The sequence below is a fragment of the Echinops telfairi genome, unplaced genomic scaffold, assembly GCF_000313985.2.
Source record: "Echinops telfairi isolate 266 unplaced genomic scaffold, ASM31398v2 ScPeMD7_5868;HRSCAF=6743_1, whole genome shotgun sequence".
Classification (NCBI taxonomy): Eukaryota; Metazoa; Chordata; class Mammalia; order Afrosoricida; family Tenrecidae; genus Echinops; species Echinops telfairi.
In genome coordinates this window covers 9,986,378-10,004,306 of record NW_022109768.1, presented here as the reverse complement: position 1 = coordinate 10,004,306, position 17,929 = coordinate 9,986,378, and the positions used below count along the sequence as shown (strand labels likewise).

At 48.6% G+C, this 17,929-nt stretch overlaps 1 protein-coding gene across 3 annotated transcripts in view; it reads right to left on the bottom strand.

Moving 5' to 3' along the window:
* The window catches only part of NR3C2 (nuclear receptor subfamily 3 group C member 2), a 383,624-nt gene that overhangs the window by 12,917 nt on the left and 352,778 nt on the right, over positions 1–17,929 (bottom strand). For 2 of the 3 annotated variants that reach the window (XM_045295827.1, XM_004708705.3), the window contains exons 7-8: positions 17,665–17,795; positions 9,980–10,137 (exon numbers count right to left, since the gene is read on the bottom strand). In XM_045295827.1, the coding sequence (XP_045151762.1) occupies positions 9,980–10,137; positions 17,665–17,795 (289 nt within the window). Of the gene's footprint in view, positions 1–9,509; positions 9,603–9,979; positions 10,138–17,664; positions 17,796–17,929 lie in introns of those variants that run through there. The other variant, XM_045295828.1, reaches the window with a different exon arrangement.

Below are 17,929 nucleotides of genomic sequence, written 5' to 3'. Positions count from 1 at the left end.
TTAACCCAGTGAGGGGGCTGGGGTTGCATCAGTCCCTGGTTCTTCTCAGCCACCTCCTTCTTGTTCTGGCTGCTGACCAGTGTTGGGTCCCTGGCTAACCGACCCTTCCTCAGGGTCTCCCTGTAAGCCCTCCATCTGCCCAGGGAGGGCACACTCTTCCCTGGTTTTCGTGGCTGCCCTTCCCAGATCTTGCAGGCAGGCCCTGTTTGGGGCTCATGAAGCACACCGTTTCCGTGGTTCTGTTCGAGGCCCCGTCCTTTCTCTGCATCAGCACGGGGCAGGCAGGACGGGCTCCGGTGGCAGCACCTGCTGCACATGCTGGGTCCGCACCAGCACTCCCTCCTCCCCACTGTCGTGCCCACAGGCCCGTGTTCGCCTGACGCTCTCCCAGGCCATCCCAAAGGCACTTCAAATCTACTGTGCCCAAAACGAGCCCATCGCTCCGGGTCCCCTCCTCACAGTTACCTCTCACTGTCGGGGTGGGGGGTGGGGGGTCATGGCATCTTTCCCTGCTCTGCCTCTCTTAACCTCCATGTCCTGTTTATCACCCGAAGTCACCAATCCCCCCATCTCCGCAGTCATGCTCCTCAGGAAGCCCCCATCGTCTCCCACCTGAGTCACTGCATTAGCATCCTCTCTCTGCCATCACGGGATGCCGACTCACAGCGACCCCAGAGGACAGGGTAGACCTGCCCCTGTGGGTTCTGAGACTGTCACTCTTTATGGGAGCGGCAAGCCTCGTCTTTCTCCCTGGGAGAGGCTGGTGGCTTTTAACTGCTGACTTTGTGGTTAGCAGCCCAGCTCATAACCACTGTGCCACTGAGGCGCCTATCTAGCCTTATTGTGTTCCCTCGTGGCCCTCCTCTAACTCGGCTTCTGTAAAGATTGACAGCCTCAAAAGCCGTACAGGGCAGCTCTGCTCTGTCCGATCTGGTCGCTACGCATTGGAATGGACTCTCTAGCAATGGGTTTGATTGTTTTGTCAGCTTTAGTGCGGGCTGGCTCTCTGTCATCGATTCTTTCACTCAGCGTTGTCCAATACAACTGTCTGTACCACCCTGCGGCTCCTCCTTCCAGAGACCATGCTGTGGTCCCGAGAGACCTCTGTCACCGCGACTGCATGCTGCGCTTCAGTCCTCTTTACCTGTCTCCACACCTCACTCGGTCAGAAGCTCTGGGAGGACCAAGGCTCCTTCTTGCTGCTGTGTCTCAGCCTGAGCACAGTGTCTGGTGCTACTCTGCTCTTGGGCTCGTGGTTCAGAACGCCCTTCCTCACTCTCAAAGCAGAGTCCTCAGTGCACGTGCTTCGCACAGGCTGCTCAGAGGACAATCAGGAGATAGGTCATTTCACAGACTGAGCTAAACGGACACTGGAAACATCTATCCTATCTATTCTCTCGTCTCGCGCCATTGTGTCTACTCTGATTCACAGGGATCCTACAGGGCAGAATAGGGCCTCCCCTTATAAGTTTCCAGACTAAATATTTATGGGACTTCAAAGCCTCATCTTTCTCCTGCAGAGCATGGTTTTGAACTGCTGACCTTGTGATTAGCAGCACAACATATAACCCACAATGTCACCAGGGAGCTTTTATATCTATAGTACCCTATTATACCCATAAACTGAAACCGTTTGTCATTGTGTCGACTCTAACACAGAGTGACTCTATTTGGGGTTTCCGAGATTACAAATCTTTAGGGGAGCAGAAGGCTTCCTTTACCCCCTGTGGAGCACTGGTGGATTTGAACCACCAACCTGGTGGCTAGCAGCCTCGTGCCTAATCAACAGTTTAAGAACAGTCACTTAGCTCTTTTGCTTCCCAGCACAACATGAACAGATGATAAACTTTAGGGGAGCTTGGAGAGAGACCCAGTCATAACCACTGATCGATGCTTCTTTGCACCATTAACGTAATGCACGGAGAAGGAGCAATACACAGGAGCGTCACGTGTCCATGGTGAGCCGCATCTTTGTTGTACCTCATGGCCCAAGTTTCCAGGACATAAAACACAACAATCCTTGACCTGCACATCATACTCAAGACATAATTCCATGTTTATTCCAAATATGGAAATGACAGAACCGTATAGTTCTTTCCCAAGTCTTATGTTGGAATATACTTGAAGTAATTTTTTTCAAATATACAAGTATAAATTTAAAAAGAAAAAGAATGTAAGCACCCATTATCTCAATTCTCCCAAGGCAATAGCTTCCTAAGTTTTGTCTTGGTGACGAGAAATCGGCAGATGGAAATGCTAGTTCCTGTCCACCGTGGGCATATCGGCAGCATCAAAAGAAGATGGAAGAAGACCTAGAGCCCCTGTACCAAAAAGAACTTGGTTGACTTTCAAGAGGTAGCAGACGAGCAAAAGCCAATGCGAGTGAAGGGAAAAGGCCAAGCCATCCTGAAGGCATCAGCCACAAACAAGGCTCCAGGGACTGACAGAATGCCAACTGCAGCGTTCCACTGAGCTGATATAGCACTGAAAGCACTTATTTGCTATGCCAAGAAATTTGGAAGACAGCTACTTGGCCAACTGACTAGGAGAGATCCATATTTACACATCCCAAAGAAAGTGGCCCCCTCAGCTGACTCTGGAATAAACAGAATGCTTAAATTATAAAACAGTATCATTGATATCACATGCAAGTAAACTTTTGCTGAAGATCAAAATGGTTGAAGCAGTACATTGACAGGGAGCTGCTAGAAATTCAGGCTGGACTCACAAGAGGACATGGAACAAAGGATATCATTGCTGATGTCAGATGGAGCTTGGCTGAAAGCAGAGAAGACCAGAACGCTGTGTACTGGTGTTTTATCGACTATGCCAAGGCATGAGACTGTGTGGGTCATCACACACTATGGACAACCTCGAGATGAGTGGGGATTCCAGAACACCTCACTGTGTTCAAAAGGAGCCTGCACATGGACCAAGAGGCAGTTGTGTGAGCACAGTAAAGGACTACTGCAGGGTTTAAAATCAAGAAAGGTGTGCTTCAGGACTGTGTCCTCCACATAGCTGTCCAATTCCCAGTCTGGGAAGCTGGGTCACAGGAAGAAGAGTGTGGCCTCAGGACTAGAGGAAGGCTTGTAACAACCTGCAATATGCAGATGACACACCGTGCTCGCTGAAAGGGGGAAGGACTTGGAGCACTTGCTGATGAAGATCAAGGACAGCAGCCTTCAGTGTGGATTCCAACTCAATGTAAAGAAGACCAAAATCCGCACAACTGGACCAATAGTTAACATCAAGATAAATGGACAAAAGGTTGAAGTTGTCAAGGGCTTTGTCTTGCGTGGATCCACAATCAATGCTCACGGAAGCAGCAGTCAGGAGATCAAAGGAGGCACTGCATTGGGTAGATGTGCTGCACAAGACCTCTTTAGAGTGTGTGTTGAAAAGCAAGGATGTAACTGAGGACTAAGGTGCGCCTGACACAAGCCGTGGTATTTCCACTCGCCTCATATCATGTGAACGTTGGACGGTGAATACGGAAGACCAGAGAAAAGCCGTGAGTTTGAATCTGGTGCGGGCGAAGGATGATGAAATACCATGGACCGTCAAGGGAACAAAAGAGGTGCAGCCAGAATGCTAAGAGGCAAGGGTGGCAAGCCTTCATCTCACACACTTGGAGTCAAGGAGGAAGAGGAAGGCCCTGGACAGGATGGACTGACAGTGGCGGCAGCACTAGGCACAGACCTAAGAGCAGTTGTGTGGATGTGAGGGTGAGGCAGGACCAGGAGGCTTCTCTTGTTGTATGAAGGGCTGCTATCAGTTGGAACCCAATGGAGGGCAACTAACAAGCCCCTGCTGGACCATTTTATAAAGGGCCAAGTAGACAAAGAGTAGGGGCTTCAGATCAATGGTTTACTTACCTTGGACTCTTTACCTATGAAAGAGTCTTTTCCAAGCTTCCCCGGGGTGCAGTGATTAAATAGTCGGCTGTTAATAGAGAGGTTGGCACTTGACCTCACCAACTGTCTGGGGAAGAAAGACTAGCAGTCTGCTTCCATAAAGATTTACAGTCTTGGAAACTCTAAGTAAGGGCCAAGTTCTACGCTGTCCTGTAGGCTCGCAGTGAGTTTGAATTGGACTTGACAGCAAAGCGTGTGGGTTCCGTCTTCGGCCTCTCTGGGGTCTTCACTCCCCGCCTCCCTCCACCTGGCCTGGTGCCCTGGAAGGTAAGGGTCTGCTCACCTAGTTGCCTGGAATAAGCACCTCTTCATTTATTAAGCATCGCTCTTAGTCAGGCCTGTGCCAAAGGGAAACGGCTGCACCACACTGCTAACAGCCACACTAATTCAGCTCCGTGTGATAGAAGGGGACCTAGACTCTTCATTTCTCTCTCACACACAGACAACTGTGTCAGACTGGCAGCTCTTTCCTTGGCTCTACCTACAAAGGGACTTCAAACCACCTAACTGGCACTGTGGAGGGGGGTGCAGAGCCACGGCTTTTAGGAAACTTCTCAACGTGCCCTCTCGGATGCGGAGCTGTGACCTCTATTTCACAGCTGCAGAGACGAGGGTGGAAACCATGAGGTTACGGAGAGCAGGGTGGCCTCCGATTTGGGCCTTGGGAGAAGCACCTGCCTGGAACAAGGTGAAACAATGCAATGTGCGAGAGAGGGGGCAGCCCCGTGGGGCACGGAGCCCAGCCTGCGCTGCCTGCCTCCGCGGGCAGCGAGCGACGCTCAAAATAGGTTGGTGTCGATCTCAATGGAAATTGCCACAGCCGGATGCAGAAGCACCCACTGATTAAATGAGCAATGAGAATCTCAAAATAATTTGCTAATAGTCTTGGCTGCTTGCAGCAATATCTCTTTTGTTCGTTATGGTATCAGTGGAACTTCACGCCCTTTTCATGTAAAGGATGAAGTCTCCCCGGAGCGCACGGGGAGCGTTTACTGTACCACCAGATGTTCGCTCCCCAGCCTGCCGCCAGCCGGCCCCCTCCGCGAGGGGAAATCTTGGCTCGCAGAGCGCGCGGCTTCGGGAGAGCCACTTCAGTTGTCAAGCACCGCCTTTGGAACCACAGGAAGCAATTATTCGGCACTGGGGTCCTCCAAGTGTTTCCCTTTGTCATGCAGAAAACAGCCTCCGAGTGACACACTGATGGCTGCCCGGCCAAGGGCTAGGTTCTCATCCAGCCCTTCCGGACCATGTGCAGAAACAAAAGCCTTGGGAGCCCAAGCCTGTTCAGTGATGTGGGGCAGGCTGACTTAACATTTTGTTTGGGGAACTGCTAAACATGCATGACATTTTAATTTCACAAAACCAGGTTCGCTGCCTTCAAGATGTAGCCCAGCACCTCACAAGAAACAGCGCACTCTGGAAGATGCCAGGGCAGATCCAAGGGGAGGGTGGTGTGGCAGCAAGCAGCACAGCTGTCTCTCATGTGCCTAGATGCTTGTTTTCTCATCGCCAGCTTAAAACAGGGAGCCGCTGCGATCAGTCTGCCCCTTCTCCAGCCTCACAGCGCAGGCAGGGGTCACCAGCACTGGGCAGTGAGTCCAGAGGCTTCCAACTGCCACAAGCTACCTCGTGCCCCCCCTGGGGCTGTTTGTTCATCTATTAAATAAGGACTCGCTGACATTCTCTTGGCAGCCTTCCCTGACCCCCTGCAAGAAGGCAACTGGTTCCACTGCCGTCTTGACAAAGCATTGTATCAAGTTTGAACCGACAAACTCATGGTGACCTCCTATAGGCCGGCTGGCTGCCCTGACAGCGTGTAAGGTCCCCAAGCCAGGCTTTGTGTCTCTTCTACCTTGGGTGCAACCTGACCTGGGCACAGCAGTATTTGCTGAGCCTGAGATGGACATTGTCCTCCACCAGATGAGAAAGGATCCTGAAGACAGGTGTTCTGTCCAAACTTGCACCTGTGGCCCTGAACATGGCTGCTACTGTCAGTTGCCATCAGGCAAGCCCTGTGCACACTGAGGCAAGACCATTTCCATCCTTAGGCTTGTCCCTGGCTGGTTTTCCGGAGCAGAGCGCCAGCTTCGTCTGGACGCTCCGCTGAAACCTGCTGGGCATCACAGCTTCCACTGACCAAGGGGTGGCTGCGGCAGTGTGGTGGAGAGGCCCTGGTTGGAAGGGGAACCTCCTAGAAGGTGGGTGAGCGTTTGTCAGATCCCTGAGCTCCTCAATCAATGCTTCATCAACAAAAGAAAGACGGAATGAACACACGCCTTTCAACTGGCCCACCGCTCATGTAACCAATTTTGACACCTGATTTGCCTTCTGCCTTGAATTACGCTGCCATCGAGAGATGGCAGGCTGTTGGAGTGTTGGGTCCACGTAGATATTACGTGTATCCTCTGTAGCTCTGTTAATCCCGCTAGGCACAGGGCACATTTTCACTGAGTCTGTGCACTAACACAAAATCGGTTATCATCCGCAGGCCTGGAAAATGTCATTTAGTAGAAGGGCAATTTTGCCTCAGTCCAAAACCAAAACTGAGCTCGCTGCCATTGGGTTGATATCAACTCACAGCAACCCTACAGGACAGGGTAGAACTGTCCCTGTGAGTTCCAAGAATAATAAGCCCCGTCCTTCTCCCTGGTTTCAAACTGCTGACCTTGCTCAACACACGACGCCGACGACACCAGGGCTCCTCCTGCCTCAATAGCAACTACTAATATTGTCATTCAGTATTTACTAACTACATCCTGAGCATAATATCGAAGCCATCCTTGATCTCTATAAAGGAAAACCATTAAGTGCTTTAGCGATATGCTTCTTATCCCCATAGGAAATGAACTGCCGTTCCTAGCAACAGCTAGCAGATCACTATTGATTCCACTCCTCACAGATGAAGATCTACCTGTTTGACTTTTGACACCCAAACATCTACAATACAAACAAATGCCCTCCCCTCCTAGGAGCCTGGCCACAGCTGCTCCCTTTGAAGCTTTTCTTGGACAAAGATTGATGTCCAGGGGGCTTATGACTCATTAAAGTTGCTGATTAGTTCAGATACTTAACTGCCAACTGGCTCCTTTCACGCACCTTTGATACTTTGTGTGTAACGGGGCGCAGTGCGCCGTGCACACTGTGAAGGAAGGAGAGCTCTGATCTGTCCTCGACGGACTCCTATTCATGAGACTCTTCAGAACCAATGTTCTTTTTCTACAAGGTGGCCAGAACCGGGCTCTGAGCACAGAGGCGGTGCACTGTGTAGCTCTTGGTTCTCTTGAAGAAAACTCCACAAATGTTGATTCACTAATAATTTACTCTAGTGAAAAAGCTGTAGGCAGTCTCAAGTCTGAGTAAGTGTGAGAGTTAGAAAGGTCCCTCTAGACTTACAATGCATTTTTCCACGTTCTGTCTGGAATAGGAATATAAATAGCACATTGACAATGCTGCTGTTGGGCTACTTCTAAGATCAACCATATTTTTGATCAGTTATGATTTATACGCCAGGATCGAAGTAATCCAAAAAGAATTTAGTCCTTCTTGCCAAGATTAAGGTACACACAAATCTAAGCTCACTGCCAACAAGTCAGTTCGGACTCTTATGTGTCTTACACAGCAGATACTGAATGAGCCCTTCCACTGGACACAGCCAAAGACACACATAAAAACACACAGTACAGGGTTTTCAGGATGCAGAAGACAAGTCAGTGAAGGAGAGTGAGAGGTGAGGCCACCGAGTGTTCCGGGGGACCTCACCTTTTAAAGGTGTTTCCAGGAGGTTGTGCAGGGTGGGAAGTCAGGAGAAGCTAGTGAATCCCCCTTTTGGGGAGACAGGGCTGAGAATTGAAAAATCAAAGCAACCACAATGTCTAGTATCCACACAAAGATTATTGCACATATAAAGAAGCAAGAAACAACCCACAACAGAAAGAACAATCACACTGTAAACACATGACATGCCCATCAGAGGAGACGGCAAACTTGGAACATTCATACACTGGTCAGCATTCAAATGAGTGAACTATCGATGTATGCAATAGCATGTAAGAATCTCAAAATCGTTACACTGAGTGAAGGAGGCTTGCAAAAACCAGATTACAAATAGCACATGTATGTATAAGAAATTCTAGAAAACAAACATATTGCCAGCAAGCATATAAAAAGCAATGGAGGAGCAAGTGGTAGGAGGGAATGTTTAAAAAGGTCATGAGGGAACTTTTGGGGTGATAGATATGTTCATGATCTTGAGTGGTGATAACCATCACATGGTGATTCATATGTGGATATTAGTATATGTCAAAACTTATCAAATTGTATACATGAAGCCCATTTATTATAGATACATTTTGCCTCAGTTTAAAAAGAACACTAAAAGCACAGTGTTTTGACCTTGAGAATGTCGCAGAAACCAGCATTGTAGGATCCCTGCTGTTATGGGGGACTGCTGGGGTGGTTCCACCCTCCACTGGCCCCACAGTCTTTCTGCAGTGAGCCCATTGTGGCGGCCACTGGGCCCATCTGTCTGGTGAGGGCCTTCCTCTTTCACACTGCCCGTTCGTCCTGTGCCCACCCTGCTAGCGCTCATATCCAACTGTTAGAAAACGGTCGGTCCCACTGACCGACCGCTGAGTGGGGCGTCTTAGGGTCTGCCGTTGGATGCAGAAAGGACGTGTTTCTGGGAAAACGAGTTTGGGCCTCTGTTGTTGGTCTCCTTGTATGCACACTGCTCTGAACTCTCTCGCCTATCACCATGGACTTTGTGACTACAGTTCCATCTCATTTGGTCCAGGCCCTTGTGCTTGCCCCCACTTTGAACAAATAAAGAGAATTCACTGAGAACCACAGAACCACTTTCTGATTCTGTACGAGATCCGCAAACAAAAGAGAGGAGGCGTTTCACCTTCTCACGCAGGTAACTGCGAAGTCTGCCCTCATTGCTTTTAGCTCCTTCCCTGTGAGTCTTGAAGACCATCCTGCGTGGCTTTCTCTGAAGCTTCGTTTATCATTCAGGCTACTGGTAATCACCAAAGCCAACACTATCAACTGTCCTCGACTCTTAACTTGACGTGTTCGCAGAAAGCAAAGGTCCGGGTGATGTGTACAGGGGTCAGCATAATGCTCTGTGAGCTGCCGGTCAATCGACTCTGTCCATTAGCATCACACAGAGATCATGTTCCACTGGCTTAAACAAACGTCTAAAGAACGAACCACTGTTCTGTTACTAGCGATAACATTAGTATTGGTCATTAAATGTATGCATATTTATTTTAGCATTAGAGACATAGTTGGGTGAAAAGTCAATAAATTCTTACATAGACCATGTAGTCTGGACTTGGGCAATAAATTCTCCAGAAGAGAGTATGGAAACTTTGCTTCAACGAAATGCTAAATTACATAGTATTGCTGTGCACAATTTTATTTGAGCCACAATTAGAGAAACTGCTTTAAATGACAAAACAAAACAAGAACTCTTTGGTAGAAACTGTTGAACACCTTGACTGTAACTGTGACGGCTGACATTAGAAGCCAGCCTGGAATCTGTACTTAGTACAAGGCAGCAAGAGACGACGCCTATGAGAAATAAAGAAGGTAGCGTTCAAAACTGTAGTGAAGACTGAATCATCCAAGCGGCCCGACACCGTGAGCGATGCTGCTGGAAGCCGGAACAATGGTAGACGGGCACTAGTCAGGCAGCATGAAAGCAAACACTTATTGACCGAACATCTCCTAAACGGCAAGCCAAACTCCGAGCCCCAATCTGATACCAGTGCCCAGTGGGAAGGCCCTCCTAGATCCAGGGGAGGGGGGCTCCACTCTCCGTGTGGAAGGAAAAGCGCGGCACCCTCTGCTCTGAATGGGGTTGCTTCCTTCTTCGTGTGCTATCAGAACAAGGCTGTGTCCTGGGTCGGTTTTGAACTCTTGCTGTCTCCCCCTGGACAATTTCTCCTGATCGTGCCCAGCCCCCAGCTCTAGGAACTCATCAGGATTCTGACTGCTCCTGGCCACCCGTGTGTGGTGACTGGCCCTTCCTTTAAGCAGGTACCCAAGACCCTACTTACGTCATGCATGGAGTCCAGCAGCTTGGTCAGTTGGTAGAACCTCTGCCAGCTCTGCCCAGAATTGTTGGGACACTTTGTGACCATCTTCCTCAATTCCTTGATGTAATTTGTTCTCATTTCTTCAAATGCAGCCTGGCTTTTGAGGCCGTCCTTTGGAACTGTGTTTAAGGAACACAGACATGTAAACTCTCAGCCTGGGAACCAGCGTTAGCATCTTAGCAGTTAAACCCCCTAGAATGTGGTGAGCCTGTTAGGCTCAGACGTTTAGATCACCACTCCTACTGAATCTCAATTCTTTGCACTTATGAGTAAAGCTATCTATTGATACACACACACACACACACACACACACACACACACGCACGCACGCACGCACTCACACACACCATTTCCCACTGCCATCTGGTAGATTCTGACTCATAGTGACCTTACAGGGCTGAATATAACTGCCTCACAGGGTTTCCAAGGCTATAAATCTTCTGCACAGAATTAGATTTCTACAACTTTCTCCTGTGGAACGGCTGGTGGATTGTAACCTTTGGGGTTAGCAGCCACGCACTTAATCGCTGTGCCACCAAAGCATATATTGGTGTGTATTGTTTGTGTGTGATTGTATGAGTGGTCTTCCAAAAGTTCATGGAACAATAGATTTCAAAGAGAATGGCATTTTCCCACAAACTTCTTGAAGCTTTCTCATATGTGTGCATATGTATGTATGTATATATACACATATATAAATACACCCAAACCCAAACCAAACCAAACTCACTACCATGGAGTTGATGTCAACTCACAGCAACCCTACAGGGTACAGCTGCCTCTGAGCGTTTCAGAGACTGTAAGTCTCTAGGAGAGTAACTCTTTGGCAGCCCAATGGGCAAACACTACATACATCAAATAATAAGATTATACTTAGCAAGTATATATAATGATCAGGAGTCCTGGTGGCCCTGCTGGGAAAGAGCTGGACTGTTGTCTGTGAAGTCATCAGTTGAAACCCACCAGGGGCCCCATGGAAGAAGGATGAGGCTGCCTGCTCCTTTAAAGACTTACAGCCTGGGAAACCCTACATCTTCGTAGAGTTGGAATCAACACGATGCCAGTGGGTTTGATTTGGTTTATATGCTGTTATGAACTTTGCATATTTTAGCTCACTTAACCCTGACATTCATCTTATGATATAGCCATTAATCTTGGGTTACAGATGAGCACACTGAAGACTGGATGTTGACTAACTTACCTGAGGACACAATAAAAGATGGTACAGAGGGAGTACACCTCGGTTGTCTGTTTTCAAAGCTGACATATTAACCACAACCCCACATTGCCTTACGGCTAGCCACCAATGTGTTTTATGGGTTCTAACATGCCAATAACTCAGCAGAAGAAAAAGATACTTTGCTGTTCTAGAACAAATGGAAGAACCATAGCCAATCTAATCTGGGACTATACTTAGAGAGCAAAAGATTAATATTCAAGTTTAAGTATCAAAAGCACCCCCAAAAAACGCCTACCCACAAAGGAGAGGAAGCTGTACACAGGCAGTCCTCTCCCTCCTTTTGACAACAGGACTACTGAGGCAACTCTCACGTGACCACCTCCGGGAGCAAGCTCCTGTGCGATGGGGTCCACACTGACTGGTTCTGCAGCACCGCGCCCCTGCTTCTCTTTGATAAGGCAGAACATTAAGGGCTATGTTTCCATCGTGCCTTTTGTGTGGTGGCTAGCCTTTGTATTTACAGTGCTGAAATCCCACTTAAAAAGGATACTCGGGAACTCCGCAGCCAGTTATGTACTTTTTGCGACCTGTTGTGCAAGATGCACTGACAGCGCTGTCCCCGAGGGAAGTGTGTGCCTGTGCAGGTGTGGGCGGCAGGACAAAGTGCAGGGCATCGTTTGTGAAACATCTACTTCTGTATGTGGGGTCAATGCAGTCAGATTGGAGGTATGCTTATCCTTCCACCCTGGAAAAGGAAAACCACCAGACTTTTTTCCAGGCCTTGTTGTTAGGTTCCTGTTGAGTGAGTCCCGAATCATGGCACCCTCGCGTGTGCAGAGTGCAAGTGCACTTCGCAGGGCATTCAGGACTGTGAGCTTTTCGAGGCAGATTGCCAGACCTTTATTCTGAGGTGCAACTGGGTAGAACTGAGTCACCACCCTTTCAAGCTGATTGCCAAGCACTTAACCATTTGCACTACCTAGGATCAGCTTCTCAAGTCTCTACATCCTTTTAACGGACCTCCTATCTAAGCTTACTTCCTCCCCCATACTTTATTTACGAAGGCTCTTCCAGCCAGTGATTTTGGTACTCCCGCCAAGTGAACTTCGTTTCCTGATGGAACTGGGAGCAATGGTGGGGGACGGGTCACTTTTGAGTGATTCTTAGCAGGGTTCATTGTGCTAGCCATCATGCTGGGCATCTCAGCAGCAGGAGGGGCATCTCAATGCCAGCAAAAGGGAGGAGTGAGGAGTAGAATGGGTCATTTGGACACTGGGATCTCTATGCATTGAACCTCCGTGATGCAGGGGCAGCTGTGACACCACAGGAGAGGGGGGAGCGGAGCAGCAGCAGCAGAACCGAGCGGCCGAGCAGAGCATGGGACTCCCTCGCCCACGGAGTCAATAAAGCTGAAGGCTTTGGGGCAGAAGGCTGGCTCACAAAGTGGGGTGTGTCTGGGCACTTTATTGGGGCAGCTGGGTTTGCTGACCCTCGGCCCTGAAGCTGAGAGCCTGTGGACCAAGGCGTTAGAGCATAATATTTACTGGAAGCCCTAAAAAATCTTCATACCATTGCGGGACAGAGGCTAGGCAGAGAGGCAGAGGGCCAGAGAGGGGCCTGCCTGTGGGCATGGCAGATGGCCATGGCTGAACAAATGTATCCTGAGCAATGCTCATCTGCACTGTAAACTCTTAAACCGGCTCATAATCACGAGTGTTGTCTGTGAGTTCTGTGTGGTCACGCCAATCAATTATTGAAGGAAGAGACTACTGTGGGAGGTAGAGCAATAAAAGTAAGGAGTCCTGTAGAGGGTAGCACTCTTATATATAAATAACTCATGTGGCTCATCAAGCCCTTGTGATGGCTAAGCACATTTCTGAATATTACATGCCACACTGGAAGCTGGAAAGAAGGCTATTTTCAAATACACCCTGTAATTCTCTGTAACCCCCAGAAGCACTTTGGAAGAAAGGTCTGGCCACCTCCTTCTAAAAATATCAGGTAAACCCCATGGAGCACAGCTCTGCTCTGAAGGGCACAGGGTTGCTCTGACTTAGAACTAACTGTAAGCCGACTGGTAGTGGGGAGGTTCTCCATTAAAGATCGGAGTTACCTCACTTCTAATCGTCTGCCAGTCACCATCTCCTTGAGTTCTAATTATCAAGACTTTCGATGTGTTATTTATTTTTGTGTGGTGAAAATTCCTTAATAGCAACTACACAAATTACCCAGTATTCACCATGAGTTCAACTCTCTGAAAACCACATTGAGTTAAATGCCATCATCCATTATAGAACAAGTGTCTTTTTTTCTTTGAAATTAAAATTTTGTTTGAAAAGAACATAAAACAGAGATAAGTGCTAATATGTTAAATAGTAAAACTAGAGATCTACTTTCTATAAAAAATATGAATATTACCCTAAAACTTCCTGAAAGAAACTGAAAATTGGCAAACGAACAGCCTATTCTGCCCATCTGTAGATGACTCAGCTACAAATAGTTTTAAGTAAGAACAATAGTTTTCATGCGTGCATCAGAGAGTAGTAAAATAAGCTTGGAAAAATCAGCAATTACTGTAATTCATAAAATCCTTTACTTACATATTTTCTGCCTTTTTATTTTGCTTTCTCTGTGCTTAAAAAAATCAAAATTGAAAGCTGAGCTACTAGGAAGCCAAATACATTAATCCAAGAAGTTTCAAAATGATGTAGAATCTGAGACCAAATGAGTAGCCAAAGTCTGTCAAGTATGGCTGTCACAACATTTTAGGGGAAAAAAAAAACTTCAAAAGATGTCATTTGAATTCTGTCATCCCTCTGATATAGAAAGATACAGAGTAAGCCTGTGAGAACTGGCAGCTGCCAGCACTGCCCCGTGGCTCCAGGGTCTCCTTTTCCTCCTGTTCTGTCGCTTGTTTCTGTGGGAAACATATGAGTTCTCCCTCTCTGGCAGGCGTGGCTTGCTTTCGCAGGTGTGACTGGATGATTTCAGTCTTCTAACTAGTAACGGTGAATCTCACAGCTAGAAAGGGGCATTGGGAAATGGATGAGCACCAGGTCACAGTGGCATGCGAGGATTCACAGTTGGGATGCTTGTTCGATAAGGCATTAGAACAAAGGAAACGGTCCCAAATGCATGATTGGTGGCAAATCAACCCTTCCCAGGTACAAGTGGGACGGCATATGTGGGTGGGAGCCCTTGACAGCAATAGGGTGTTGGCATGCCCAGCAGGCAGCATCCCGGGCTCTTGAGTGGCAAACCCTAGCTCTGGCAGGGAGGAGGGGCCACACAGCTGTGTTTTATTTGGCCAGCACAGGGCTTGGGGGATTGTTTTGGGATTTTTGTCTTAATTTGTTTTCATTGAATGCAATTGCCCAAGGTAGGGCATGCTCTCTCCACTTGGCCACAGGTCCCCCCATCCTTTACCCCAGGCCAGGGCATCTTCATTTGCAGCTCCTCCCTTCTCTTCACGGCACCCCTGCTCTGCTCCTCGTCAGGGTTTCGGATGCTCCTCATTTGTACCAGCTCTGAAGCTTCAAGCTGGAGGCAGCACCTTTACATTCTCCCTCCACCCATCTCCTGCCAGCCCAGAGAGGGGCACTTTCTCTTCGGGGCATGCCTGGGTGGGTCCTTGAGGGACTGTCCTGGGGCTGACACAGCCATAAGTCATATCCTATCAGTCAGGCCCTGACCGACTGACTTGGTCAGAAGGCACTGGGCCACTCTTGTAGGCTCTTCTGTGTGGTGCTATGAGGCTCGAATATTTCAGTGCAGCTTCCTGATCAAGACAGACTAGGGCCATGGGCTGGGAGAAAGGGGGGGCTTTCCACTGCCATCAAGGGTTACAGTTGTGGACGCCCACAGGGCAGCTCTGCCCTGCTCTCTACGCTGGCTTCGAGTCAGAACGGACACCGCGGCAGGGAGTTTGGTTCTTCTGATTGGTTGGTTGGTTGGTTTTAGAGATCGAGATCTAGCAGAAATCTATGGATTACAACAGCTCATCAAGAACTGACCCTGGGGGACAGATAAAACCCTCAGGAACAGTATGGAGTAGTGATATCATGTGGGGAGGGAGACGGTGGGGGCCGAGAGAAAGGAGGAACCCATCACGAGGTTGGATAGATAGCCCCCTCCCCCCAGGGGGATGAATAACAGAAAGGAGGGTGAAGGGAGACAACGGACAGTGTAAGACACGAAATAACAATAATAATATATAATTGATCAAGGACCCATGATGGTGGGAGGGTGAGGGAGAGAGAGGAAAAAAGAGGACTCAAGTAGAAAGAAATCGTTTTGGAAATATTGATGGCAAGATATGTACAAGTGTGCTTAATACTATTGAATGTTGGATTGTTGTAAGATTTGTAAGAGCCCCCCCAGTAAAATGATTAACTTAAATAATAATAATAATAATAATAATAATAAAAGAACTGATCCTTGGGGGTGGAGGTTTTGTTCCATGACTCAAAGACATGTCATAACCACAATACTCTTTTAGGGTTGCTTTAGCTGTGACTAACACAGGGGGAAATGTGTCGTAAACTGTGATGTCCTATATGTCCGTAGAGCAGGATTATTCTCCCGAGGTGCCACTGTACCAACTCTTCCTGCTCCCATGTCCACCTGGGGCAGGTTTACCCTTCCTCCCATCCAATCCCACCTTTGCTTGAAACAGCTCTTCCTCATTCTTCTGCCCTGGCTACGCTGGCCTATGGGGTGACTTCTCCTCTAAGACGTCTACTACAAATCGCCCCTTCTTCCCAGGCCTGGTTTATGTGCAAGGAGCGGGCTGGGTATGAACTGGATCTCTCTCTTGCTTCTAGGTCATCACTCAACACCATCTCCTCTGAAGCGCAGGCTGCTGCCTGCCATGGCGTCTCCCCCTGCCCCACCCCCCTTCCTCAGTGGCCACGCACAGCACTTGGCTGAGTGCCCCTCTCCATCCCATTTCCTGCTGTCATTCTTGGTCCCACCCACGTCTGCTGCGAGCTTCCTCAGTCTTCACTGTTAGAAAACTGCCGTTCTTGCTGAGAAAGAAGTGTCCAACATCTTTCCAAGGCGACTCCTGTCTTCTCTGGCACCTCATGCCGTCTTTTCTCTCTCCTCCCATACTTGGTTCCAGAAGCTGCTGCCTAAAAGAGCTCCCCATCGCTCTGCACGGTCCCGGCCATCTGACCCCTGCCCGTTGCCTAATGGCCACCCCAGCAGGCTTCATTCCGGGCTCTCCCCTGTACTGTGGAGGCTCTGCTTGTAGCCATACCTCTTTGGGAAGCCTTCAGCTCTTGGCTTCCAGTACCAGGCTTCCCTGTTGCTCATCTCTCTGACCGCTCTGTCTCAGCCTCCGTAGCTTCTCCTTTACTACAGACCAACGGCTCTTTCCTGATTGCTCTGAACCACGACAATTCCACGCAGCATTGGAGTTCCAACTACCCTTTTCAATGAGGATAATCTCCAACTTGTATCTTTCTAGAGTTCCAGTCCCAAATTATTTCCCATATTTTGGGCATCACTAGTCCAATACAGAGCTGACATCTGAAAGTGAACTCATTCCAAAGAGAATGCATTATGCAGTCTACAAAACTGCTCCAAGTCCCAGTAGTGACACAGTTTTATTAATGGCATGCTTTTTCTTTACGCTCTCTGCGTGCTTGGAACCCGTGTAACTTCTGACACACAGCGTTTCCATGTCTCTTTCAGTCCGTTGCCAAGGCCAACCCTGCAACGTCTCCTGAATCCATTTGCTCCTGTTCATCACATTGCTGCCACCATCCCAATCCCGGTATCAGGTTTAATAAATATAAAACTATGTAAACAATTAAGAATTAATGAACACCACCTCCTCCCTTACTCATACCCCACCCCCAGCCCAGTTGTTGCCTGGCTGTGCTTTCCCCTGTATCTATGTCAGGAATGTCATCTCACTGCTAAGAGCCAATGCACACCCCCTCCCAGATGCAGCTTCACAGAGAACTGCCCCCCGATCCCCAAGCTGAACAAGCCCTTCCCGTGCGAGCCTCCGCGATGCCCCTGGCCTCTTCTGCTCCAGTAAATGGCGGCTTTCCACAATGCTTTCAGTTACCCTTGAACTCGTCCTATGGCCTACACTTCCTGAAGGTAAGTAAGGACTACGTCTCATTTACCCCCTTGCAGTTCCGGAACTGCCGGTCCTACCATGTACACGACAGGCACTTCATGCTGAGGAGATGGATGGATGAAGAAAGGAAGAGTGACACTCTCTCTCTTCATTGGTCCAAAGTCTCATACTCAGCAAGTCATTTCATTGGAGAATCAACGTCCTCTTCCTACCTTGTCAGATTGTCTTTACTTTTTTGGGTGTGTGTGGGGGGTATGTGTGTGGGGAGGTTGGGGATACCCAGAATCTCTGTGCTATAAATAGGCTACTCCCCTAAAGGGAGGTTGATTTAGCAAAGTAAAAAAAAGTCTCAGGGGGTAGGCATCCATTTACTTGTGCTTAGCAGCAGCAACACTTTCATGATGGTGTATTCTTCAAAGGTAAGCTGCAGTCGAACGAACTGAAGGCTGATTTGGTGCATCCCCTGGCAGAGCTCATACATGGCCGACTGATGCATCTTCTCCCTGCAGAAGGAAAGAAGAAATGGTCTGAGAATGTGAGGCCATTACAAAACCCATTCCGGTGGTGCAGGACTTCAGAGGAGGACTTAGCCAGCTGCCTTTTGGCTTTGCCATGGATCTCTTTTGAAGAGACAAGT